The 27,941-nt window shown below is 35.7% G+C and overlaps 1 protein-coding gene across 8 annotated transcripts in view; it reads right to left on the reverse strand.

The window, feature by feature from the left end:
* The window catches only part of Ankrd17 (ankyrin repeat domain 17), a 140,149-nt gene that overhangs the window by 68,334 nt on the left and 43,874 nt on the right, over positions 1-27,941 (reverse strand). For all 8 annotated transcript variants that reach the window (XM_029477247.1, XM_029477246.1, XM_029477250.1 and 5 more), the window contains 5 exons: positions 13,156-13,309; positions 6,901-7,057; positions 5,450-5,597; positions 4,928-5,075; positions 2,343-2,576 (listed from right to left, as the gene is read on the reverse strand). In XM_029477247.1, coding sequence (XP_029333107.1) covers positions 2,343-2,576; positions 4,928-5,075; positions 5,450-5,597; positions 6,901-7,057; positions 13,156-13,309 — 841 coding nt within the window. The remainder of the gene's footprint in view (positions 1-2,342; positions 2,577-4,927; positions 5,076-5,449; positions 5,598-6,900; positions 7,058-13,155; positions 13,310-27,941) is intronic.

Raw genomic sequence — 27,941 nt, forward strand, 5'->3', positions numbered from 1 at the left:
GTTGCTGGGATTTGAACTCAGGACCTTCAGAAGAGCAGTTGGTGCTCTTAACCACTGAGCCATCTTACCAGCCCTCAAAAACTATTCTTAAAATAAAAGTAATATATCATTTTTGGTGCGGATAAACAAAGATGCCACATCCCAACATCTCAAATGATCTTTCTGTAACAAATTCCCTACCACACTTTACGTATTTTTAGATTTCTGCCATTTTCAATTATGTGCCTGCTCTCTGATTGCAGTGCCCATAGAGAGCAGCAGAAGCTATCACATCTCCTGCAGTTGGGAGTTGTGAGCTGCCAGGCAGGTGCGTCCACACTGAAATCGGTCCTCTGTAACAACAGCCATCACTCTAGTTGCAGAGCCATCTCTTCGGCTCCTGTGCTATATTTTATGTATTTGTCAAGAGAAGTAGCCTGGGATGAAAATCATTGAAGCTATTACCTTATGAGACCAAGTGCTTAAAATTACAACTAACAAACTGTTCAGGGGACTCTTATTTGTAATTTGTAAACCCCGTTTATGAAAATGTTGTTAAAACATCATTGAATTATATGCATTCTTTTATTACTAATATATATGATAGAAATGCACACTTTCAAAGAAACTGCAAAAAGTGACTAAAAAGTAGACCAATTATATATATATAAATAGTACTTTGGATACTATGTAAGAGAGTAATATAAAATGAGTTATAATCAATTTATAATCAACTAGAATTAGACCAGAAAGGAAAAAATAAAACAGCCCTAGACACACTAAAACAAGACAGTAAGCACACTATCTAATACCTGGTGATTAGGCTGACTATCTCATCAATATATCAATACTCAAGTCTGTCTGTGTCTATTATCTTTCCTATCTTGTCAAACTCTCAAGTAATACCAATAGAAACAAAAGAAACTAACAGAGTTCACTGATCCCTGTCAGTATTCCAGGTGCATTCCACTAGCTTAATTTTCTAACTAGCTTCAAATTAAAGTTTGCACTCAACCTTAGGTGCTCTCTAGAAAGTAGAGTAGGCTACAAAAGAAAGGTAAGAGACAAGAGTTGTCACAAAGTGTTCTAGCCAGCTGGGAATAAGTAATGCAATGGAACCAGTACTGGGTTCAAAAGTGTTTGTATAAAGTTATCCAATCAACGTTCCCAAATTTTAACTCCTTTAAAGAAGAGCAGCCCTTGTGCCTAGGAGAGGAAAGTAAGTGACTTCAATTGTGCTGGCCACATGAAAATCTGCTAACATCACACACTCATAATTAAACAATGCAAATCTTAGCTATTTACACATCTCAGTATACAATAGGCTGAGTATGTGATCAGCATGAAAGGGTCCTCAGTGACAAGCTTACAGACCTGAAGGGTCCTTACATTTTTTATCTGCACTTGCAAAACCTTTGTCTTAATACTTCAGATAAAGACGAAATGGTGTTTTATGACCTAAATGTGCCATGGGATAGATACAGGCACAAAGTTGCATGGCTCATTTTTAAGTTCTTTAAAGAAAAAAAAGGGGGCTGGAGAGATGGCTCAGTGGTTAGGAGCACTGACTGCTCCTCCCAAGATCCTGAGTTGAAATCCCAGCAACCTCATGGTGGTTTACAACCATCTGTAATGAGATCTGATGCCCTCTTCTGCTGTGTCTGAAGACAGCTAGAGTGTACTTAGATATAATAATAAATCTTAAAAAAAAAAAAATGGAAAAAAGAAACACTCATTTTATAGTCACATATTTGTTATACCAGTAGAGTATGAAAACTGTGACTCTTTGGCTCTTTTAAGAAATCTCTAGGCCAGGCGTGGTGGTGCACGCCTTTAATCCTAGCACTTAGGAGGCAGAGGCAGGCGGATTTCTGAGTTCAAGGCCAGCCTGGTCTACAAAGTGAATTACAGGACAGCCAGGTCTGCACAGAGAAATACTATCTGTAAAAATCAGGATAAAAAAAAAAAAAAAAAAAAAAAAAAAAAAGGAAATCTCTAATGTTGATTTCTTGTAGGTGGACATATTTGGCCCACCTAAGAATCTATATTCCGTACTAGTAATATTTTCACATTGGTTGATATTTAATTACCATGTACCTCTTGCAAAAGGTAAAATGTTTCCAAAATGGAAAACCATCAAAAAGTGTAATCACTTAAAATCATCAGCTTACTGATAAAAGAGTTGGATTGTCACTTTCATTGACAAAATTACAATGCTGAGACGATACAATATTAAATATAAGTTATAAAACACTTTAAAAAACTTACTCATGTCTAATAACACTATATACTACATTTTCCTGTTAATTTAGAAACCGATTTTGATTTCATTATTTCATTTCACAAAAAGATTTATATGATACCTTTATAACAAGCTAATGTAAGGGCACTCTCTTTAAATTCATTGGAATGCGTATTGATGCCAGCTCCATTTTCTAGCAGCAATCTGGCTACTTCCACATGACCAGCACTTCCAGCTTCCATAAGAGGTGTATGACCATTCTCATTATGGTCCTCAATACTAGCACCGGATTCCAAGAGCACCTTTACAACATCTACGTAGCCTCCAGCACAAGCATAGGTAAGAGCTGTGTTGCCTGTTTAGGTAAGAAAACAATGAAAAGATGTTAATATCACTCACAGACACACAAACACAAGCATGTATGTGCACCTTGACCCAGTAAGATGCTTCTGCATGTAAATGGACATACCACCAAGTTGGATGGCCCGAGTTTGATCCTGGGGACCCACATGGAGGAGGAGGAGGAAAGACCTAATCCTGGATGTTGTCCTTTGATTTCCCAACATGCACCATGGCACACACATGCATGCACACACATAAATAAAAATAAATGTAAAGCTTTTTTACATGAAACAAATTTATATTACAAAAGCTAATGTGGAAAACTGTATCCATAATAAATGCTAAATAGATACATATAATTTCATTACTTGGCTGTACTTTCTTTTTCTGAAATCAACTTCCTATCCTCCCTTTCTATTTAAACACAGTATCAAGCTGTGCCTGGTGGGATGGGTTTTGATCCCAACTATCAGAAGGCTAAAACAAAAGGATGGAAAATCTAAGGCCAGTCCTAGTCACACTCTGACTCTAAGAGAGCCTAGAAAGCTTGGTTAGTGCCTGGCTTACAATATGAAGTAAAAGGCCTCGGACTTAGCTTATTTGGTCAATGCTTGCCTAACAGGTGCAAGATTCTGAACTCAATTCCTTGTAGCACCAAACAACAGAAACAAAATATATGTCAAATTACAGAAAAATCAAATAAACTTATCAAGATTGGAGAACTGACAGATGACAGGGAAGCCAAACCCATGATAACGCAACAAACCAGCTACCTAAACAAGACCTGAACAATAATTCTAATAGACATACTAACACTGAAATAAGAAATCTAAAAGGATCCCAGCCCTAGACAAAGAACTATAGGCAACTAATGACTACTGACAGAGTCAGCCTTTTCCAAAGATGAGCCCTCTAACTGGTGATCTAATAACAAGTGCACCACTAAAATAATATACACACAGCCCACACTAAACCAACTCAGTAAGCCATATTTCTGTATCATACATATATTGGTAACATTAATAGTAATAATAGTAATAATAAAAGAGACTGTCAGTTTGAAAGTGAGTGGCAAAAAAGGAATGTTGGAGGGGGCGATGGAGGGAGGGACATAGGAGGGTTTAGAAGGGAAATGCAAAGTAAGGGAGGGAGGACAGCGAATGCAGAAGTAATGTACTTATATTTTAATTTGAAATTAAAAGAAAAAAAAAAACTTTCAGAATTATAAGTGAACTGTGACTTTCTTTCCTGAAATTAACCTTTTCCTTCCCAAATGAGATTATAGTTAACTTTAATCAGAAAAATGTTTGATAAAGCATTATTTTTAATAAATGGTATTATACCCCAAACCTCTCATATATAACCCACATGATAACTGATCAATGTTAAATGATTTCATATTTTTATTTTTGGAACATGTTGTGCAGTTCAGGCTAGTCTAAACGCACAGAACCTTCCTGACTCAGCCTCCCATGTCCTAGAACAGGCATGAGACAAAACAATGAGCAAAAGATTCCCTGCTTAGTGATTAAAAACTCCCCAAGTTAAGAGACCCCAACTTGGTAAGTAAAAAAGTTTAAAACAAAAAATTATGTAGACTTTTATTTAAAACACAACTAAATTTGATTTTTTTTAATCTCAAGAAAACTCACAAAATACAATTTTACATAACTGTTAGAGCCAGAGAAACTAGAAATCTTTAAGGCTAAAATTGGGGGCCATTGGACCTGTTTTTATAATTTTTTCATTGGCCACAATTTAGCAAAATTAGGAGAACATGGTAAAGTCCTTGCTGTTCTTCCTATTCTCCCTATCTTGTACTAGTAATAAAAAGGAAGCCAGGTTTTGAGACGTATAAATCATACATTTCTACAACTACAGAGCAGTCTTTCAAACTGAGTGCTTAAAAAATTAATATATATATATATATATATTGTTTTTGTTTTTTGTTTTTCGAGACAGGGTTTCTCTGTGTAGCCCTGGCTGTCCTGGAACTCACTCTGTAGACCAGGCTGGCTTCGAACTCAGAAATCCACCTGCCTCTGCCTCCCAAATGCTGGGATTAAAGGTGTGCGCCACCACTGCCTGGCAATTAATATAGTTTAAAAGAACCTAAGAGTTTCTCATAAACAAAACAGGAGATGTTTCTTTATATTATTATAAGTTGTATATTAATTGTATAATATATAATTATATATTAATATAAATCATATTAAATGTGTATAGTTAACCCTTATAGAAATTATTCAAATATGTAGCACTTCTAAGAAACTGTTAAGTCTTTAAAAGGGAATAATCACACAGAAAACTATTATTAAAAGGGAAGCTACAAGCAAATGGAGCTGGAACAGAAGCATGCATGACCTGTTGAAGACTGTGCATTGACATCAGCTTTATGAGCTAGCAGCAACTTCACGATTTTGACATGTCCTCCATTAGCAGCAGCCATTAAAGGTGTGATGTCACCTTTGATTCCCCTGTCTTCCACATTTGCGTGCATTGCCAATAAAACCTTGACAAAAAAAAATAAATAAATAAAATCTAAAGATTATTAATAAAATCTGAAAGTTTTCAATATACTTATTTATATAACACCTACATAAACTTGTAAAATTCCTCAGAGTTAAAAATATACAAGCTATATGTAACAATGTACTAAAATTAGCTTAATGGACAAAAATTCATTCTTTTCTTAGTAAATGAGAGATTCCTTTGTTTTTTTTTTTTGTTTTTTTTTTTTCGAGACAGGGTTTCTCTGTGTAGCCCTGGCTGGCCTCGAACTCAGAAATCCACCTGCCTCTGCCTCCCAAGTGCTGGGATTAAAGGCTTATGCCACCACGCCCGGCTGAGAGATTTCTTTTCAAGGTTTATTTTCCGGACACAAACCTGTGCGAGCTCATAGTACCCAGCAGAACAAGCCAGACAAAGGAGGCTCTCCCCTTCCTCGGTGTGCTCGTTCACACTCCGACCTTCAATGAGTAGTTTCCGCACAGCATTTACATCTCCTTCTGAACAAGCTTCTGCCAGACTGCGGCTACAATGGGAATAGAGACGAACAGGATCACCTCGGGATGACAGAAAACCTGCATCATACCAGTAGTGGTTTCCAGGTCATCTAGTTAAAATTATCACTACTCTAAAATGTTTTCAGTTATGTACAATGTAATGTTGAAACAAAAATATACATTAAACTTTTGTTCACTTGCTAGGAATTTTACAGGAAATTTTAAAATTCATAAAATATGTAAGACATCTACTAATTATAAAAACCTACCGGAGTTCTTTCATCCATAAAAAGAGCATCACAAGATGGGAGCAAGTAATGTTAATAAATGAATAAGTGGGGAAGTATTTACTTCTATAATTGCCTCATAGTCAGTGCTCTTCTATCTTATTGAGACGGGACAGGCTAGCAGGCCCTCAACCTTCTGGGAATTCTTTCATTTCCACTTCCTGTGCCTGGTTTTCCTTGTGCTTGGGTAGTCACACACATGTCCTCACTCTTGCTCAGCAATAACTTTACCCACTGTGCTATCTCCCCATATAGCTTTATGTTCAATTGGACGAGGCTACTTCTTCAGATGCTTCGTTCATGCTCCACAATACATCCAACACATCCATATTTTACATATGAAATATGATTTTCATTATAAAGTACTAGAAAAACCTTAAAATATTACTCACACTGAATCCTTAATAAGACTAAAACCACAGATACAAGGAATGAGAGCCAAGTTAAGGTCTTCTGGCCTGACATTCAGATTATGAGAAACAAGATTTATGACTCTTAAAACAATAGAAAGCAAATACTAAACCTCATCCTTTAAAATGATCTAAATTATACAGATAAACTGAAAAAAAGTAACACATACAATTGATAGAATAGCAGTTACTTCCTTGTCACTAATACATAAAAAGCAACCTAAGTAAATAAAGTCTTTTTTTTTGATTTTTAAATTTTATGTGTATGTTTCTGTGTGTACACGCCACTGGTGAGAGATGTCAGCACCCAATGCGAGTGCCAGGTACTAAACTCAGTGTTTCCGAGGAAAGCAGCAAAGTCTCTTAACAAAGCCACCAGCCAGACCCTAACTGCTGCCAGCACTACTTATAGACTTGTGCACACTCCACCTACTTGAAGATCTCTCTCTCAGCTTACTTATAGAACTGATGTTAAGAAGTTGACAGGTATGGGTTTTTTGGGGCATATACAGAAAAAAAGGTATCATGCTAAGTAGACACAGTATCAGGCAAAAGAAAAAAAAGTTTAACAAATATTAGTTATTTTCATTCCTATGAAAATCACGTTTGTATGGAACACTACACAAAGCACTCACTTGTCCGACTGCCCTGCATTTGCTGTGCTCTCAGCTCTCATCCGGGTAAGTGCAGCAGCAGCTTCATCCAACGCACAACTGACAGACGATGTTAACCTACGGAGCACTTCAGGGTCTGCAAAGGCTTTACCGTCCGCCGTCGATAACTTGCCTATTCCTGTTACAGTATTTTCACAGCAATATGGAAATACCCAAACAGAAACAAAGCAAAACTTAGGTTACTAAAACCTGTATGTTAACAAGTAACCTTCGTATACTATACTGGATATAACTGTCTCCAATCTTTAGGTAAATAACTCTCCTCGAACCTAGAAGTTTTACCCATGCCATGTGTTCTTGGATGTATGATCTAAGGCATGCTGTATCAGCTGTGGGTCTTTAGCTCATGCTCAGACATATAGGTATCTTCATGGAAATATCTGCATGTCTTTGGGAGAAAAACTTATATTCAGAGTTTGTTAAAAGCTGTAGGTACTGAATCATGAACTACCTACTCACTTTTATCACCACATGCAGAGAATAAAGTCAATATAGAAGAGAACAGAGAAAAAAGAAAGAGTTCAAGAAAAATTTTTGGCTTGTTGATTCCACAATAGCCAACACATTCTACTTTTTGGAAATGTCTACTTTTGCTTTAAGACAATGGTCTAAAAGAATACATTAAAAAGAAAATCTATATAACCATCTCTTAAAAAGCTTAGTACATATGGACTAGAGAGATGGCTCAGCGTTTAAGAGCATAAGCTGCTGTTCTAGAGGTCCTGAGTTCAATTCCCAGTAACCACATGGTGGCTCACAACCATCTGTAATGGGATCCAATGCCCTCCTCTCACCAGAGGAGAATGACAGTGTACTAACATACATAAAATAAATATTTTAAACAAAACAGTACATGTATTTATCATATATATTCAAAATCTAAGATTATTTAGAATAGCAAAAGAAATAACACAAAGTAGAAATAGCAAACATTTGAATGAACATAGCTGTTACTTTTCCAGATAGCCCTAATAAAGCAAGCTAAGATCATTCTTATTTCATTCCAGGTTCTCCTTGTGCATTCCCTCTGGTTAAGGGCACTGGTACTCTTGCAGGGGACATGCTTGTTTACCAGTGCCCTCATCAAGCCCTCACAGACCCTGTACGCCCAGCTCTAGGGGAGCTCATCCTCACAGGTACTTGCACTTATGTACAAATACACAAATGTGTAGTATCGCAAGAAAAAAGATGTGCTCATCTAAAGTCTAGTTTCTGGACATACCATGCAGGTAACATATACAGGCATTAGCATTTAGGAAACACAATTATAAGCCTTAAAACAGAAAGTCCATGAAGTTAGTAACAATAAGCAGGTCTGCAAAATAACAGTATTTTATAAAAATAGAAAAGGCACAATATTCACTAATTTTATGTTGGGTTTATGAGTTTATACCTGTTTGCTTTTCTGTCTATAAAAATTATATATCAAATATTGTAACTTATAAAACCAAAGATAAATCTGAGAAGTACCAGTACCAAGATATTTTCAGTAGTCAAACTTCATTTCTGCTCATGAAAATGTCCAAGAAATAAAGACTGTCCTGGTCTAGTAGGACTGGAACCTTACAGTATAACCTAATGTTAAAGGTCATACTGTAATCCCAAGTCTATTATGGCACCACTGAGATCAACTTCATGGACTTCAAAGTTGAGAATTACCTCCAGTTTCCTGGGCTATCATCAACTCTATAATAACTTCTACTCAGAAACAGCAGGAATAAGCAGGGACAAAAGACTAGCAGAAAATGATCACTTACATGAAAGGAATAAAAAATGTTAATTTTAATGTGTAAACTCCTAATAAATTCTTCTGCTTCTCACACCATGGTCTTTGTGCTCAGCCCCACCCTCCTATTGCTGGCGAAAGGTGGACTGCACAGATCCACCACCGTGCATGTCCATAAAGGTCATTTTAGTGGATAATCAGGAGGCAACAAAAATATTAATAAAAATTAATTAACCTAGCTGGGCAGTGGTGGCGCACGCCTTTAATCCCAGCACTTGGGAGGCAGAGGCAGGCAGATTTCTGAGTTCGAGGCCAGCCTGGTCTACAAAGTGAGTTCCAGGACAGCCAGGGCTATACAGAAAAACCCTGTCTCCAAAAACAAAAACAAAAACAAAACAAAACAAAAAAACCAAGAAATTAATTAACCCATGGTAAATTATGGTGATCTTATGTTAAGCAATGTGATGGTCTGAATAGGACTTTAGACTCATATGTTTGAATACTTTTCTCATAAGGAGTACCAGTACTAGGAGGTGTGGCTTTTGGAGTGTCACTGTGAGGTGGGCTTTGAGGTTTTTACATAGGCCCTGTGTGGTGCACTGTCTCTTTCTTGTTGCCTGGGGATCAAGATGCACAACTCTCAGCTCCTTCTCCAGGACCATGCCTACCCACAAGCTGCCATCCTTGCCACCATGATGATGATACTTCTGAAACTAAGCCAGCCCAAAGAAATGTTTTCCTTCTAAGAGTTGCAGAGGTCATGACATCTGTTCACAACAACAGAAACACTATGACAATGAGCAATAACCACAAATAGAAAGAAATAGTATACAACCAGTTCATTCTTCCTAACTTCAAACATTTAATCAGCAGAACCATAGGAGTACAAAAATTAGCACAGATAATACATCACAATTTCTAGGTTTGATTTAAGAATAAGAGAGAATAATTGTTTTCTCCCTTTCCTCATAGACTTTAAATAAATAGAATGCAAAAGGAATTCCATCCTTGATAAAACTAAGATACACCATTAAACCTAAGTTACTACTGGGAAGGTAACTACAATAGATTAAGTTGATACACAAGGTGAACAAACGACTTGAGAAACATCAAATGGGATAGGACCTCGACTGGGTAAGGAGGAACAGGGAGAAGGTAAGGAGGAGCACAGAGTACCTCCTACATGCTGAGTACCCCTACTCTGCCCTCAGCCTCCTTTCTATTCTCCCAGGACCACAATGTTGGCAGTCAAGCTTATTATGCAAAGACTATAAAACTTGCAAGCATGTCTCTCAAAAAAGTCCAACAGACTTAGAGGAAAGACTTACATACTAATACATTAGTGATCCCAAAGAAATAAAAGCTTCTATGTGTAATCACAGCTAGGAAAACCAAAATGTTACACCAAGATTAATAACACTGTTACACATATCCTATATACTATTCTTTTGTTTATTTCCCTTGGGTTTATTTATTTTTTACACGTTGTTAAGTGTTTTTCTGTATGCAATGTATGTGTATTGTGTGCATGCATGATGATGAGAAAGGTCACAATATGGATCAACTCCCCTGGAACTGGAGTTACAGTGGTTGTGAGCCACCACTTAAGTTCTGGGAAATAAACCCTGGTCCTTTTCAAGAACAGTAAGTGCTACAAACCATTGAATCAATTTCTACAGTCTACCTCCCAAAACTACACATGTAGTAAAGTTTACTCCCAACATAAAGTTACACTATATCAAACAGATTATCCTAGTGAGTCCAAACCAATCAGAAACTCATGGACAGTAGAAAGAATTCTTTGCCTGGAGATAACAAAGGCAGGGAATTAAAAAAATAAGTCTTTAAGATGGAGAGGATCTGTGGATGAAGCAATGTGCATACCCTTAAGAAAGCAAGGGGAGATCCAATTGAGTGTCTGTGGGACAGAAGGATGCTCTCAGAACTACCACAGCCAGGAACTGATTTCTCTCAGTCACAATGAGATTAGAAATAAGCTTTCCCCCACAGTAGATAGGTAAAAACTTAGCACAGGTGGCTTCAGTCTACAAGATCTTAAGACAAGAGAATTCAGACACATTATGTCCTAATATCTGATACACAGAAATTACAAAGCAAATGAATATTGCTTCCCATAGCTGCATAAAAATAAATTATAATAATGCAATCGGAAATCAGTGAATATTTCATGATGTAAAGCATCACTTGACAAAAGAAATATGTATCTTTTGAAATCTGTTTTTTTTTTTTTTTAATGTCATTGCTATTGGTTATAACAGAACTCAGGGTCAAAGAAAGTTTTATGATTTGAAAAGACAACGCAATGCAACCAATTTTTGAATGGAAACAAATTCTGAGAAAGCCTGAAAACAAGTGTAAAAATGAGGAAAACCATCAAACTTCAACTGGAACACTAAAGAGCAATGAGTTTAAAAATAAGTGGTAATGATTTTTTTAAACTAAACTTCAACTCATAAACTACTATGCATGAGGACAGCAAGACATTTTCACAAGATCTCAGAAAATTTAGCCCCTAACAGGAAAAATAAGGGAATAAAACAGAGACCACCACCAACTACAACTACATCAAAACCAACAAAAAAATCTGCACATTTCACACATCCTTCTGGAGAAAAGTGTTCTGGAGCTGTAGAAATGACTCAATAATTAAAAGAGTACCAGAAACTCATTCTAAAATCAAACAAACAAAAAACCTAGACAATATAAAATAACTCATCAATTCTAAACAATGACAGGATATTTCGAAATATTAATAGTAAATTTCTACTATTTTTCCCCTTGACTGTCTTTATGGCTGTCTTTTTAAGGAACTCCTTAGATACATATGGAAGAATTTATAAATGAAATCACATAAAAGTTAGACCTATATTCAAAGACATGAGGAGGGGCTGGAAAGACGGTTCAATGGTTAAGAACACTGGCTGCTCTTCCAGAAGTTCTGAGTTCAATTCCCAGCATCCACATGGTGGCTTACAACCAACTGTAATGAGATGATATCCTCTTCTGTAATGATGATGATATCCTCAGATGATGTGTCTGAAGACAGCTACAGTGTACTCATACACAATCAATCAATCAATAAATCCGAACAGCAAAAAACTGAAGGAAGAATTAACTTTCAAATTAAAAAAAAAAATGAGAATATCAACAAAGTGTAATGAGTAAGATAAAACAAGACTACCCAAGTACTTATGCTTACTGAACTTGAACATCACAATCAGAGGGTCTGCTATGCTATTCTAAGTTTCTGTGTGAAATTTTCCATTAAAAAGGAAAAGAAGGGGACTGGAGAGATGGCTCAGCGATTAAGAGAACTGGCTGGTCTTCCAAAGGACCTTGGTTCAATTCCCAGTACCTGCATGACAATGACAGCTCCCGGCTGTCTGTAAATCCAGTTCCAGGGGATGACAGCCTCACAGCAATGCACATAAAGAATGAAATTAAATTATTTTTTGAAAAAGGAAAAGAAATGAATGGAGAAGTAAAAATCAGAATGAGGAGGAAGAAGAAATAATATACATAATTCTCTAATTAAAATAATGTTCTTAAGGAGAAAATAAAATTCACTCTATGGAAATAACACAGTTTAAGAATACAGCCTGCACTATACATGGGGTAAGGCTGTGCCAGCATAAGGTAAAAGTTTCTCCAAACTATAACCTAGTTTCATGTGTGCTCTGTGTTAAAGATATTAATATACAGTTTATTCATTAATAATAACTCAGTCAACAGCACTGTAAATAAGCTAGGCTTCACTGAATCTTACCTAATATATTTTCCAAATAAAGCACATTACAATTTTCTTAGATTAAAGAACACTACATAGCATGTCTAGAGGCTTCTTTGGTGTGCTAGGCTAGGCTGGCCTGGACTGAAATAAACTTGTAACAAGTCTTTTGCCTCAGCTTCCCAAATACTTCACTTAGATTATTAGTCACCACACATGGCTACAAGGCCATTCTGAACAATGACATCTTCAGGGAAAAAGTATAATGTGAAGAACAGAGTGTTTAAGCAGACCTGCTCAGGTATGGCACAAGCAGAAGACAGAAAGCAGCACTTTAGCTGTGAATATAAATAGGGGAATTGCTAGTTTCCAAAGCTCTGGACATGATAATTCTGAGTTCTAATCAGAGTATTTAGGGGGTACGCAAATTCCAATACTGTATCTATTAAGTACTGAGAATCATGTATATAAAAAGTCCTTTTTAGTAAAGCTAAAAAGTGGGATGTAAATTTTACATCGATTTCAATTCAATTAAAACTTTATTTAAATTTACTAATGTTAATCCATAGTGAATTTTATCATGACAATGTTTTCAGTCATGACACTTCCATTGAAATGTAATTAATATTTATGAATGGTCATTACACAAAACATACAGTAGCATACTTACAGTTAAGTAGCAAGACATGTAGCTAGGGACCTACAGAGGAGACCTAACTATGAAGAAGAATACACAGCATACCTGCAGCTTCTAGTAAAGCTTCCAGTCGAGCCTGTGTCTCTGGATCTACTGTCCTGAGGTCAGCACCGTCAGCAGTGCCTGATAGAAGCAACTTGGAAGCTGTTTCCAGCATTGGATTCTCCAAATCATCCTGGTCCAAAATGAAAGACTCCACCTAAAAAAACAAATATAGAAAACAGAAAAAAAGAAAAAGAAAGGACAGGAAATCAGAGAGGGGAACAAAAACAAGAACAGAGGTAGAAAAATATATTAATTACCAATGATAAGTATAGTAGCAATACTAAATAAATTCAAACAGCCAAAGCCCATTGTTTAAATAAAAAGAAAAATCAATGTTGACAATTTAAAGAGCTCATTATTTGAAGGGCGGTGGTGGTATACACATTTAATCCCAGCACTCAGAAGGCAAAGGCAGGCAGATCTCTATAAGTTTGAGGCCAGCCTGGTCTACAGAGTGAGTTCAAGGACAGCCAGGGCTACACAGAGAAACCCTGTCTTGAAAAAAAAAAAAAAAAAAAAAAAAAAAGAATTTTAAACTTATAACAATTTATACATCAAAGTTTAACTTTTTTTCATTATAACAAATACCGATTTAAATGGCAGGTTCATTAGAGTCACCTTTGAGAATGTTAAAAATCCAAATTAATAGTGACAGTTTGCCAGTTGTACTGTTCAGCAACAAGTAACCATGTTGCGGAAAATATTTTCTTCGATTTCAAAAAATTAATGAAAAGAGGACTGTAGAGATGACCTAGCAGTTAAAAGTACATAAAGATTGCTCTTGTCAAGAACCCAAGTTCAATTCACAGCATCTACTTTGGGGAGTTTACATAAACTTACAACCTATACTCCTATGGACATATCCACATATGTAGACATATAACCATTTAAAAAACAGAGAAGTCTGAAGTATTTTCTTTATTTAACTCCAAGTGTACAGCAATGAAAAATGTTTGTTTACTTTGGTGCTATAACCATAGGGAAACAAAACGTATTTATTGCTGCTTTTATTGTATCAGTACAAACCAACGTGTTAAAACCAACTAATAGCATCTTAGTATTCTAAGGATAACAATTTTGATCTCCTGATCGCCTTACATGATCTTTTAGAGCCTGAGAAGTATAGCCCACCTGTTTTAGATATATTCGCAAGAAAGAAACCAGAGCAAATTGAAAGAAATTTGAGGTAGTAAAACTCCACCCACCACACCAAGCTTTTTTTGGTTTGTTTGTAAGGTTGGTTGGTTGTTTGGTTTTGATAGTTTGGCTGGCTATGCTATCAAATCCACAAGAAAATGTTGAACTCAAGAAACCATACTGAGAAGCAGTGGGAACCTACGCAGACTGGGGGCCTAGAGAGATGGCTCAGTAACGTACACTAGATACTCGTCAGAGGATCCTGCTAAGTGGCTCACAATTACAGTTTCTGGGGATCTGAGACCTTCCTCTGGCCTCTATAGGCAGCAGGCATTCAAGTGCACAGACATGCATATTGGCTGATACACATAAAATGTAAATTAAGAACACACACACACACTCACCCACAAGTGTGTGCTCAGGCCTACTATCTAAAAAGACAAAAGAAACAATGCACACAGCCAAAATAATCAATCTGTATAGATGAGAGGAAAATAGAATGTAACACTAGCAGACACACATGCAATTTCAGTCTGATGTAACAATGTAGAATTCACAGCAGGAGAATTAAGGTTATAGGTTGCAGGGAGGTGGCTTATGAAGTCCCCTACATTATAATGTGTCATAGCTAAGCCTAATGAAAACTTATCAAGACAATTGTATTTTACTCAAAATGAGGGATTTTCTTTCTCATTATCTAACTTCCTTGTTACAAACATGGCTAAAAGATACAGGAGTATAGAACAACAATGTCCTATCTATATCATAGGAGAATACACACAGCGGGGAAAGGAGTAGATGTGCAAAGCCTATGAGTTGGCTAAGTAAAGGCATTTGCAGCCAAGACTGGAGGGCTATGACCAGAGCCCATGTGTTGGGAGGAGAGAATCATTTCTCACAAGCTGCCCTCTAACTGCCACATGTTCATCATGACCTGCTCCTTAATAATTTATTCCGCATATGTGTTTGTGTCTACATGGTTTTATGCTCTGTGAAAACAAATGTTAATTTACATGTACAACCAACAAGTATAATAATCAACTTTAATCATGAAACTGTAGTAGTTAAAACAGAAAAAAAATTGAAAATTGCCAAGCTAGAACAGCAGCTTGAGTTCAATCCCTGGGATCCACACAGTTGTCCTGATCTCCAGAGGACCATTGTGAGATCCTCCATTCTGCTACACACACACACACATTGAAGTTTTTAAAAAAGATTTTAAAATGACCGGATGACTCTGACATTCTTCCCTTTTTGAAAAGCTTAGGGTATATTGAAAGAAAAGTTAATTATAAAATCTTATATATAAAGGGAACAAAAGTCCCTTCATTGATTAGACACATACCATTGACATCCTATATTCAAGTGTTTACTACTGCATTTACACAGCTATGTATAAAAACAAATTTACTAGCTAGGAACTTATTTATTTTTAAATGAACACTTACAAATAGTCAATAATACTAGAAAAGGAATATAATACAGCATGTGTAGGGTGGTAAAAGACTACAGACAACTAGAGAAAAATCAAAAAACTGCTCCTGTAACCCTGTTTACCCTTTCCTCCATATGGAGGCTGTAAGTATAGATCTTGTTCATATTCTGCAAGCACCAAGTCCTGAGTTCAATCCCCAGAGTATTAGTAAGAAATATATTCCTTTTCAAAATAGAAAGATTGGGAATGGCACTATTGGAGTAGATGTGGCCTTGGAGTAGGTGTGTCACTGTGGGTGTGGGCTTAAGACTCTCACCCTAGCTGCCTGTAAATCAGTATTCTGCTAGCAGCCTTAAGATGAAGATGTAGAACTCTCAGCTCTGACTACCTAGATGCTGCCTTGAGTGAACCTCTGAAACTGTAATTCAGCCCCAACTAAATGTTGTCCTTGTAAGAGCTGCCTTGGTCATGGTGTCCATTCACAGCAGTAAAATCCTAACTAAGTCAGAAGTTAGTATGAGGGACTGGAGTGACAGGCCTGACCATGCTTTTGTTTGGAAGAATGGGGATTTTGAGACTTTGTATTTGGAACTAGTTAGGACTATAGAAGACTGTTGCTGGGAGTGATTTGAACTGTGCGGACCCGGTCCAAGAGGTTTCAGTGGAGAATTTCAATACGTAGTCTACAGACTGTTTTGTAGTATTTTGGTAAAGAATGTATTTTTTTTTTTTTTTTTTTTTTTATTACATTTCCAATGCTACTGCCTGAGGTAAAGATAAAGAGACTCAGATTAANGTTAGGACTATAGAAGACTGTTGCTGGGAGTGATTTGAACTGTGCGGACCCGGTCCAAGAGGTTTCAGTGGAGAATTTCAATACGTAGTCTACAGTCTGTTTTGTAGTATTTTGGTAAATTTTTTTTTTTTTTTTTTTTTTTTTTTTTTGGCCCTTGTCTGAAGAGTCTGCCTGAGGTAAAGATAAAGAGACTCAGATTAATTGCACTGAAAAAGGAACTCTCAGAAACACCCAACATAGACTTTGTTCTGGCTGAGTCTCATGAAGAGCTTTTTGAATAAGTATAGCAAACTTAGTAAGGAAAAATATAAAATATACAGTTTGAGTATTAAAGGGGCACGAGGAAGTGAAATGAAGCTGACTCCTGTGTTCAAGGATATTAAACTGAATTAAGGGAATGTGACTTTGGGGCAAGATCATATCCAGCTAAGCTTAGATCCACGTATGGTGGTACACACCTTTAATCATAGAAGACAGAACCATGCAAATCAATGTCAACCTACAAGGCAAGATCCAGGACAGCCAAGCTAAGGCAGTTGGAAAAAAGAAAGCTGGTGATAACATAAAAGAACAAAGAGGCCGGCCAGGTTCAAGCCCCAGCAAGCAGCAGAACTTGGCACCTTCGGCCATGTGGTTTTAGAGTCCAGAATAGAAGGGACTACTGGGATAATTCACACTGGTTAGCTGGAAATACGAAATCATTGACAAATTTAAAGACAGAAAGCTGGAAAAGAAAATTAAAAATCTTAGAAATAAATCACAGGTCTAATTCAGTGTAACAGAAAAGGGGAAAAAAAAAATTCAACGTAGTAGAGAAGACCAGTTAAAACCTAGACCCAACTCATTCAATACTCTTTCTACCCAAAAAACAAAAACAAAACAACCCAAAACAACAACAAAAACCTATGCTATAAGAAGAAGCTGTATGTTTATAAAGCACTAAAAATTCTAACTTTAAATGTTTTATTTAAACATCAAGGTTCCTAAATGACCTCATCGCTAATGACTAAAAGTAAAAGTAGCACAATCAAACATTGTAGGCCCTGATGCACCATACAATGTGAAGCATCTCTCTTTTAATAAATTCTATTCATTTCTATTTGGAGACATATCCGACAGTGCATGTATAGAGGTCAGATGAAAACTTGCAAGTGTCAATTGTCTTCTTGTATTATGTGGGTTCCTGGGATCAAACTCAGGTTATCAAGCTTGGCAGCAAATGCCTTTAACCCACTGAGCCATCCCTTCCCTATGAGGTTGCCTTGACATCACTCCTTTCCCAATAAATAATCATTTAGTAGGGCTTTTAGAAATAACTCAGTTTTGAAAATCCTCATAAGGCACACCAGGAGATGAACCTTTTTTTCTCAACCTAAGCACTACAACTATTCTGGATAAAATGTCTTTACTCACCAGATGCCAGTAGTAAATTAACAACCGAACCCAGAAACACCCAAATGTCTCCTTGGAAAAGAAAAACTACCTTCTCAACTACTTCCTTCCCCCACAAAAACAAACACACAGGCCTGAGGAGGTAGTGAACCTCTGAAAAAGACAGAAGCAAACATAAATCAAAAATGTACAACAGAGTAAAACCATTTTCTCCTACTAAGCAGAATGGGAGCAAAGATTAAAGAATTGTTCTAAGTTAACAAGACTTAAGCAGCAACAATAAATCATAATACAGATCCTATCTGAAACCTGGCTTGAACCAGCCAAATAGAGAAAGAGGGCATTTGAGATATGAGAAGGAATAGGATTTTTTTTTTTAAAACTTACTTTGTTTTGCCGAGATAGTCTCATGTATCTCCTAATGGCCTCAAACTCACTTATTCAGCCAAGATGATCCTGAACTTGGATAACTTGCTAAAATTACAGATGTATACCACCATGTCCAGTTTTATACAATACCAAGGATCCAACTAGGTAGTAATGCTTTATGCATCAATGCTTTATTTATATTTAAACTTTACAAATGTATATAAATATAATTAATATATTTATCTATATTTAAGCTTTATGCATGTTAGGAAGCACACCACCAAATAAGCTTCTTCTTCAGCTCTAGAAAATTCTGAACGTTCAATTAGAGCTACATATATGTATAATAAAGGCATTTTGGACTGGTCTCATTTTGTGTTTGTTAAAGTCTTACTTTGTAGTGACTTTACTGCAAAGACTGCTTCAGTTTAATTTGTTTTTAAAAGCAAGTATTATTTCTATTAGGTACTAATAATTTGTATATACTTGGAAGTATGTTTATATCCTTTTTTTTTTAATTTTAAAATTTTTATTTTCAAGACAGGGTTTCTCAGAGTAGCTCTAATGATCCTGGAATTCACTCTGTAGACCAGACTGGCCTCGAACTCAGAAATCTGCCTGCCTCTGCTTCCTGAGTGCTGGGATTAAAGGCATGTGCCACCACGTCCGGCTTTGGTTTTTATTTAACTATTTTGGTTACATTGGTTTTTCATTGGGGAAAATGTAATAGACTACTATTATTACTACTGAAACTGAGCAGTGGTGTTGCACACCTTTACTCCCTTCATTGGTACACAGAGGCAGGTGAATCTCCCAAGTTCAAGGCCAGCCTGGTTTACAGAGTGAGTTCCAGGACAGCCAGGGCTATACAGAGAAACCCTGTCTCTAAAAAACCAAAAACCAAAAAAACCAAAACAAACAAACAAACAACAACAACAAAAAAAAAACCCAAGATATTTTAACAATGGTAAAATCCAAATAGAGGTTAACACTAGTAGTTAAGTTTTATACTCAAAACAAAAAGACATGTCATATGGTAATTTGAAGTAGCAAAACAATCTGGACCAACTGTGAACATCAGTAATTTAAGCTAATTCTTTTCTCAAAATATACTCTATTAACCTTGTAGCTAAATCCAAAGAATAAGAAAGTAGTATACTTTAATTAATGGGCATTCACATATACCAACTCCACTCAGCAAACATTGGCCACCAATTATTCCTTGTATTCAAAGCAATAAGCTAGCTATTAGTAACACAGGAGTACTTTTATTATAATCATTGTCTTCCATGAATATGCAATACAGAAAAACATGGTAAGTGCAAAGGAGTATGAAATAGACTTTTTAAAAAAGAACATTAAATAGATAGGAAGAAAACAATTCTCTACAGCACTGGTTAAGGAATAGGGCACCTTTATACAGTGCTGAAACATTCAGTTTATAAAACCTACCGAAAGACTTCATTTAGGCAAAAAATTTCAGGCACATAATTAAAATACCATGAAAGCAGTTGTTTTAGATAAATGTGACTTCAAAGATGAAACCTATTAAGAATGTTTTAATACATTAAATATAAAATGTGAGTTACGATAGTAGAGAAGCTTTGGCTATGAACATAACTGTATTCAAATTGGGACTATGTGAATTCCAACATTCTGCATTTCTTTTGGCAGTACTAGTCACCATTATTACCAATTTTGTTCTCTTCTGGCAAAAGTTTACACTTTGAAAATGTAGGCTTCAAGAAAAGAACCTCATATTTTGACTAAAAGTCTCATTAAAACTTTCCAGGCTAGCAAAGATGCCTCAGTGGGTTAAAGTACTTGTCTCCAAAGCTGACGACCCGAGTTTAATCCCCAGGACCCTCATGGTTGGAAGGAGAGACCTGACTCCCCAAATCACTCTCTTGTGCATCTGTACACTCAATCAGCCCATCAATAAATAAACATTAGGGAAAAAGTCCCTTTCTTTGGTTTGGTTTTGAGGGTCCTATGTAACCCAGGTTAGTCTAGAACTCCATCTGGCTAAGAATAGTCCTCCTGCTTCCACCTCCTCTGTGCTGACACTACAGGTATGTTCTGCTGCCACCATTACCAGCTACAAATGTCCTATACAACAACAAATGATTTGGCATTTGCTCCATAACAAGGTGTCTACAATTAAAAGTTATTTGTCTCTGATGAATTTTTTTATGAATCTACTTTTAGTATCTATATGTGATTCTTATAATCAATTTGATAATTTCAATGAAAAAATGGAGTATTTACACATATAGAACCTCTAACAACTATAATACTTATATAATAAAACATAAAAGCATTAGCTAATTGAAGCTGTGATCATGAACTAAACCCTAAACTCAAGATTCTCTATTTAGTAATATTCAGTATAACAGGTTAAATAAACATAATTTAACACGTTTCTGAATACTGATAGAATTAATCATTAAGAAAATATCTTTTGCATATAAAAGATACTAAAAAGCAGCACAAAATGGCAGATATAAAACTTTAAGGAATGAAGGCCAGCATGGTTTTAATATATTAACCTTTAGTTCTAGCACTCAGGAGGCAGAGACAGGCAGATCTCTGTGAGTTCAAGGTCAGCCTGATCTAACAAAGTAAGTTCCAGGGATTTTACACATAGAAACCTGTCTCAAAAAACAAACACAAAACAAATTTAAGGGACAAATCTGAATCTATAATGTTATCAAAGTGGCTGATTGCTAGAAATAACCTGCCTTAAACAGGCTAGGCAGTAAAGTGGTGTGCCACTGACCTAGCCCACAAATTTCCAAGGAAAACCTTGTTTGATCCTAACTTCTGTCTTTCAAAGCCAGAAAAAAAAAATTATTTGCACTTCCCAGTTACCTGGATACAGTGACGACTCACTGTAAATGTAAGTATTTATAATTAGTCATTACAATATTCTTTTACACAGGGCCCAGTACTGTAAGAGTGAGACTTCAGTAAAATATTACAATTGTTAATTGAGTTAATCATTTTTAAACTAATATAATTCCAAAGATTTTCAGCAGTAAAATATTTTTAAAACACTTGAAATCTTATAAAGTCAATGGGGTTAGGAGGTGGCTCAGCTTGCTCCCAGAATCCACAGAAAGGTAGGAGAAAAACAACTCCACCAAGTTGTCCTCTGACTTCCACATACATGACGGAACAATGGTGCACCCACACACACCACACTCATGCAAACACAAACACACACAAATATTTAAAATTCTTCTTTTTTTTTTTTTTTTTTTTTTTTGTTAAAGGAGGGACTTTCTTTCCTTTCAGCTCCCACAACGCCATGGAGACTAGTGAAGACCCGGACATTTCAGGACCTCTTGAGCCATGGCTGTCAGAGCAATCAGTAAATGCCACAAGCACCTAGAAAGATGGNTTTTTTTTTTTTTTTTTTTTTTTTTTTGTTAAAAGAGGGACTTTCTTTCCTTTCAGCTCCCACCATGCCATGGAGACTAGTGAAGACCCGGACATTTCAGGACCTCTTGAGCCATGGCTGTCAGAGCAATCAGTAAATGCCACAAGCACCTAGAAAGATGGGGGTTGCTGGTGGCGTGCATAGCAAAATCAACTTTAACAAACATTATCTGGGCGACTTTTGGGAAAGTTGGTGTGAGGAATCACCACTTAAAGAAGAACCAGGGTTTTTACCCAACTGCCAACCTATCCAAATTGTGAACACTAATCAGGAAACAGGCTCATTCTACAAAGGCTGAAGCTGTTGCCATCTCTGATATGCAAGCAGGCACATCTGGGGAAAGGCAGGCTCCTTATACAGCATGTCATGGCGAAGGCCAAATTCTTCAGAGAAAAGCTGAGGAGAAGATTAAGGATGTTGAGAGGTGCCTATGTGCTGGTGGCTTGAAGCCACAAAGGGTGTTTAAATGCTAGTATTTTCTACGCAGTCTGAGTATGTAGGTTCTTTGGTGATGGGTCAGCTGATTAACAAGACACAGACCACCCTCACATCCAAAATACTTCAGGATGTGTGTTTACTTCGAGTGGATTGGATTCCAGAATGCAGAAGTGGATTCATAAGTCACTGCATATCAAGTCTGAGTCTTGATATTCAAAGAACAGATAACACTGTTATCTCAACCCGATTGTATCTCTTAAAAAGCCAGAACAAAACAAACAAATAAATCTCGAGAACCAGAGAAAGGAACACATTGGCACTACAGATATGGCTGAACAATTAAAAGCATGTATTGCTATTCCAGAGGACCCAGGATAAACCAGCTCCCTACACCTTACATCAGCAGTTCATAACCACTTAACAACTTCACTCCCAGAGGATCCAGAATGCCTTTGGTCTCTGCAGGCATTCACACCAGACATGAACACATGTACATGTTTGTTTGTTTGTTTGTTTAAAGAGGGGTGGGAGAGTTCAAAAATTTTTAAAATAATTTATAAGTTAATGAATAGCAAGACTCATGGTTTTGAGATAGAAGTTAGCAAAATGAAAGTGATCATGACTAAATAACAAATCATTACAGGTCTTTTCCTGTATTTTTATATTTGGAACTATCTATATCACAAATATTATACTTTCACTAAGATCTATTATGTACGAATGTATTAGTGATTAGTAACATAGCCTTCTTGATAGAAGTGACACAAAACATGACTTCTATTTGTAAGCTTCGAGGTACTTATCTGTCCACATGTCAGTCAAAACCACTAATGTCATCTAGCATTAAGTTTTTAAAAATTATAAACTTTACAAAGTAGACTAATCATGTTTAAAATAAAACAGTTATATGATCTAAAATTTCAAGTAGATTTTTCTATAACACTCTTACCATTTAACACACACACACAGAATAAAAACTTTTAAAGAAAAAGGGTTGAAAATAGATGAAACAGCAATCACAATCAAAGGATAGTAGTATCAGTTACAAAATAATGCAAAACAACTTACACAGGAAGAGTATCTATCCTATAATGCTAGCTAACAGTGAGCATATCCAGGGTGTATGAACATACAACAACCTACTACCACTATATGCAGCTAAACAAAACAAAATACCAATGTGGCAAATTTTGCATATACCTCGCTAAGAAAATGATGAATATGCACATTATGATATCTGATGCTATGCGTATGCTAGGAAAAGAAGAAAAACTCAAAAGATTTGAAAGAGATGACCTTGCAATTTATGTATGAGGTTAAGTTCTTGGTCCAGAAAATAAAGAAACAGAATATTAAATATTAACAGTATGACATTCTATTTGAACTTTTTAAAAAAGAAAATATCCATTAATAAGAGAAAATAAAAATCTAAAAAGAAATTATTTTCTGAAAGATTTGATCAAAACCTTTTTCCTTTAAGAAAAAAATTAGAGCTTTAAATCTAAGATCTTAAAATTACAAATCAGGATGAATAAAGCTAAGACAACTTGTAGGACGAGTCCAGCAAAAGCAAGTGAAGCTCTGTCAATTGTCATGGATGAAGTTTCAAAGAACATGCATGAGGAGAAGCATGCTCCAACAAGTGCAGAAACAAGCGTAAGAGAGATGGACAGTATCCTACAAAAGGTTGTTATTAAAACTGCAGTATCATAATAGTCAACAAATAGGGTATCTTACTTACAAAAGCCAGAAAATACATAGGAAAACGACCAAGCGCATCATACACAGCCCTATGAAGAAGCCTCCTACACACATAAGTAAATGTAACACACCTAATCCTTTTTTAAATAAAATAAATATACTAGCAAATGATAATCAGTACTATAAAAAGAAAGGGTATCCATAAGAAAGAAGATACAAATTCCAAAGCACGGACTCTTTTTCTCCCTCTGTGGACTGCTTTCCCCAACCTATCCGTGCCCTCTTACCTTCCTAGCTGGCATTACACGTCAAGTCACACTAATGGGCTCTGTCTGGTACTGTCCTCTGCACTCTACACAACACCCATTCTCTCACTTCCTACCTAATACCACCCCAGCCTTAAAATACCACCTTCTCACCTACTTGCGATCGGTTTTAGAGCCATACAAATACTTGTCATTGTGGTGGCAACTATCCTGCCATTAACTTGAGGCAGTTTCTGACATTATCTAAATATATCCTTGAAGGAATATTTAAAATAAACAAAATTATGATCAACAATTATAAACATGTAAGTCATTACATTAAATATTATAAGTAAAAAAGAACATGGGTCATCTCAACAAAACTGTATGGTTGAAGTAAACATCTACTGCCTGGCATGGTAGCATAGACCTTTAATCCCAGCACTCAGAAGGCAGAGACTGGAAGGTCTCTGAGTTCAAAGTCACCCGATATTACATGATTAAAACTTCCTCGTAAAATACTGAGCTAGAGAGATGGCTCAGCGGTTAAAGGCACTGGCTGCTCTTCCAGAGGTCCTGAGTTCAATTCCCAGCAACCACATGGTGGCTCACAACTACCTGTAATAGAATCTGATCCTCTCTTTCTGGTGTGTCTGAAGATAGCATCGTGTACTCATATACATAAAATAAATGTATCTTTTTTTTAAAAAGTGTCAAACGACCATAAAAGTGCCTGTTGAATGAGGAAAAAAAATCGCTCTATTCTGTATTAAAAATTTGAGTGTTCATTAGCTTTAAAATGAAAAGCATTTAATTTAAATCAAGAATAGGACATTCAAATCAGAAAGAACAGCAGCTGTTCTGAAAACCTACCAAAATAAAAATAAATAAATAAATAAAAAATAAAAATGTATATTAAAAAAAAACCAAAATACTGCTAAGCATAGATACTGAAAAAGAAATAACAACATTTACAGAAAACATAATTATCTTTCCAGAATTTAAATAGAAATCAGCAAAACTAAACTAAGACCAAAATAATAATAATAATAAAAAAATAGACTTCCTACATAACAGCAACAGCTCACTAGAAAATATTTTTTAAAGATATTACTCACAATAATAACAAAAGCTAAAGATATTCAGGAAAATACCTTTAAAAAAGTGTGTAAAATCTATGAAAATAAAATTTTTAAAAATTGTATAAAATTTGTACTGTAGAACATAAAAGAACACCTAAAGAAATGGAGAGGCATACCATGGTCCTGGATGGGAAGACTCAATAGTGTAAAGATGTCAATTCTCCCCAAATTAATCTGTAAATTCAATGCACTTCCAATCAAAATCCCAAAGGGATTTTTAATGGAACTTGACATGTTGACTCTAAAGTTCATCTGGAAGAGAAAATACACAAAAATTGCCCAAAAAATTTTTGGAAAAAGACAGTGGGGAGGGGTGACCTACCAGCTGTTAAATATGAAATGAAAATAATCAAAACAGTAGAATATTGAATCCAGAGCACATGATCTGGGATTTAAAATATGATCAAGGTGATTTCCATGTTAGTGGGAGAAATGATTATGAAGCGTGAAAAATTAACTAGGCCACTACCATGAATATTAAAAAAAAAAATCAGATAAATTTAAATCCACTAGGAACATAAATAAAACTATTGAACAAGAAAATGTAAGAAACTAAAGTGCTCTGATACTGTTGATAAAAACTCTTTGGGAAAGACACATGAGAAGACTGGTAAAGTTTTGACAGCATAAAAATAAATCTAAAAATGCCACAAAATAAGAAACTTCATAGGGTAGTTTAAAATATCACAAACTATAGCATATTATGTTAATAAGAGTATCAAAGAAATTTTAAATTTTTACTAAGGGTAAAATGTACAAAGTTTATGAATACTTTTTAATTGAAACAAAATTCTCATAAATATACTCAACTTTATTGAAAAATAAGATCAAAACAAAATGAAATAAGATATAATTTTATACCCACTGGCATAAAATGTCTAAAAGTTGAGATGGATGGTAGAATATAAAATTTCAACAATTAAATTTTTCTTTCCAGAAATTATATCTACAAAAATATTTGCACATTTAAACAAAGATATATATGTACATGGTTGTTCATTACAATACTGATCTTACCAGAAAAAAAGGCTATACATTACCTTCATATACATCAATACAACAGTGGGTAAATAGATCGAAAATGAAACAATAGGTGCTTGTGAGTGTGTCTCAGAGGCATAGTACTTACCTAGCATAACCATGGCTCCCCTCCCCTCCTCAAAAACCATTCAGTGTGCCTGTCACCCTTCACCACTTTAGCCTGCAAAACTTCACACTAAATACTACTGCTGGCTCCATCAAGTATGTTATCCTCCTCTCACTTGAATCTAACAGAAGCCCTATTTTTTGCACTAGAATAGAGTTTTAACACTAAGCATAATAGATAAAAATATATATCAGATGAATATATGAATATTGAATTACAAAAATTTCTATACTATTAAATATCTAGTTAATATTAGATAGTAAAACTACACTGCAGAAAATGTGTGTATCTTATCTAAAGTAAAGTATACACAGTCAAGACTGATAAACCAAGGTTATTAACAGAGATAACAAAAAAAATTAAATCCACGAGGGAATCTTGTCTCTTAGTTATCTATACTCTTCCGTATTCCTTAACTTATAAATTAGGGGCTAGCAGTTAAGAGCAGTCACTGTTCTTTCCAAGGCCCCAGGTTCAGTCCCCAGCACCCCTATGGCCACTCACAAACATAATTCCTATGGCCACTCACAAACATCACAAACATAATTCCAGTTCCAAGGTACCTAAAGCGCTATTCTGGCCCTCCTGAACAATACATGCATGCAACGTACTTACATACATGCAAGCAAAACACTACTGCGCATGAAACAACAATAAAAAAACCATTTTTTAAAACTAACAAAAATGACCGTGCATTTTTCTGGAATGTGGTTTCAGCAAAAGTTTGTTCTGTATCCTATCTAAAATATCCAAAGGTTATAAAGATTTTCTCCTATGCTTTTTTTCTAAAATGTGTAATGTCCTGTCTTATACAACTACATCCATAATTCAGTAGTGAGTTTTTGCATATATGAGTTTTGAGCTTACCTTTCTTCCTATAAAAATGATACTTGAACATTTTGGTACCATTAAGAAAACTATTTTCTTTATTAAATCACTTTGGCACCTCTGACAAAAACTAAGTTATCATGTGTATTATGGATCTTCTCCAAAATTCCAAACTAATTCATTATGTTTCTCTCATCAATGGAACCAACCATCCTTAATTGTGGGAATACAGATGCTAAGTTTCATAACACCCAGATAGAAAGCAGTGTTCCTTCCTCTCCTTCACATCACAAGATATGACAACTACCCACCTTTGCTTCCTCTGTTTAGAGAAGATAAGTCCAAAATAATATGCATGGCTTAGGAAAAGGTCAAAAAGCAGGAAAAAAAATTAAGGAACTAAACTAAACAAGATTATTAAAAATTTATTCTTGATATAGGTTTGGCTACACTTGCCATTCATCTGAGCCTGCAGAGACAGAGGAGGGCAGATCTGTGAATTCAAGGCCACCCAGGTCTACACGGGGAGTTTCAGGTCAGCCAGAACTACATAGTAAGACACTATCTCAAAATAACCAAAAAAAAAAAAAAAAAAAAAAATTTTGGAACTAGGTTCACTATCAATTCTATTATTATTACAGAAACCTTTTAAGTATTATATTTCAACTATACGGTGACTTCACTGTAGTGGTCAAGAAAGGATAGAGGAAAATG

Source organism: Mus caroli, chromosome 5 (assembly GCF_900094665.2).
Source record: "Mus caroli chromosome 5, CAROLI_EIJ_v1.1, whole genome shotgun sequence".
NCBI lineage: Eukaryota > Metazoa > Chordata > Mammalia > Rodentia > Muridae > Mus > Mus caroli.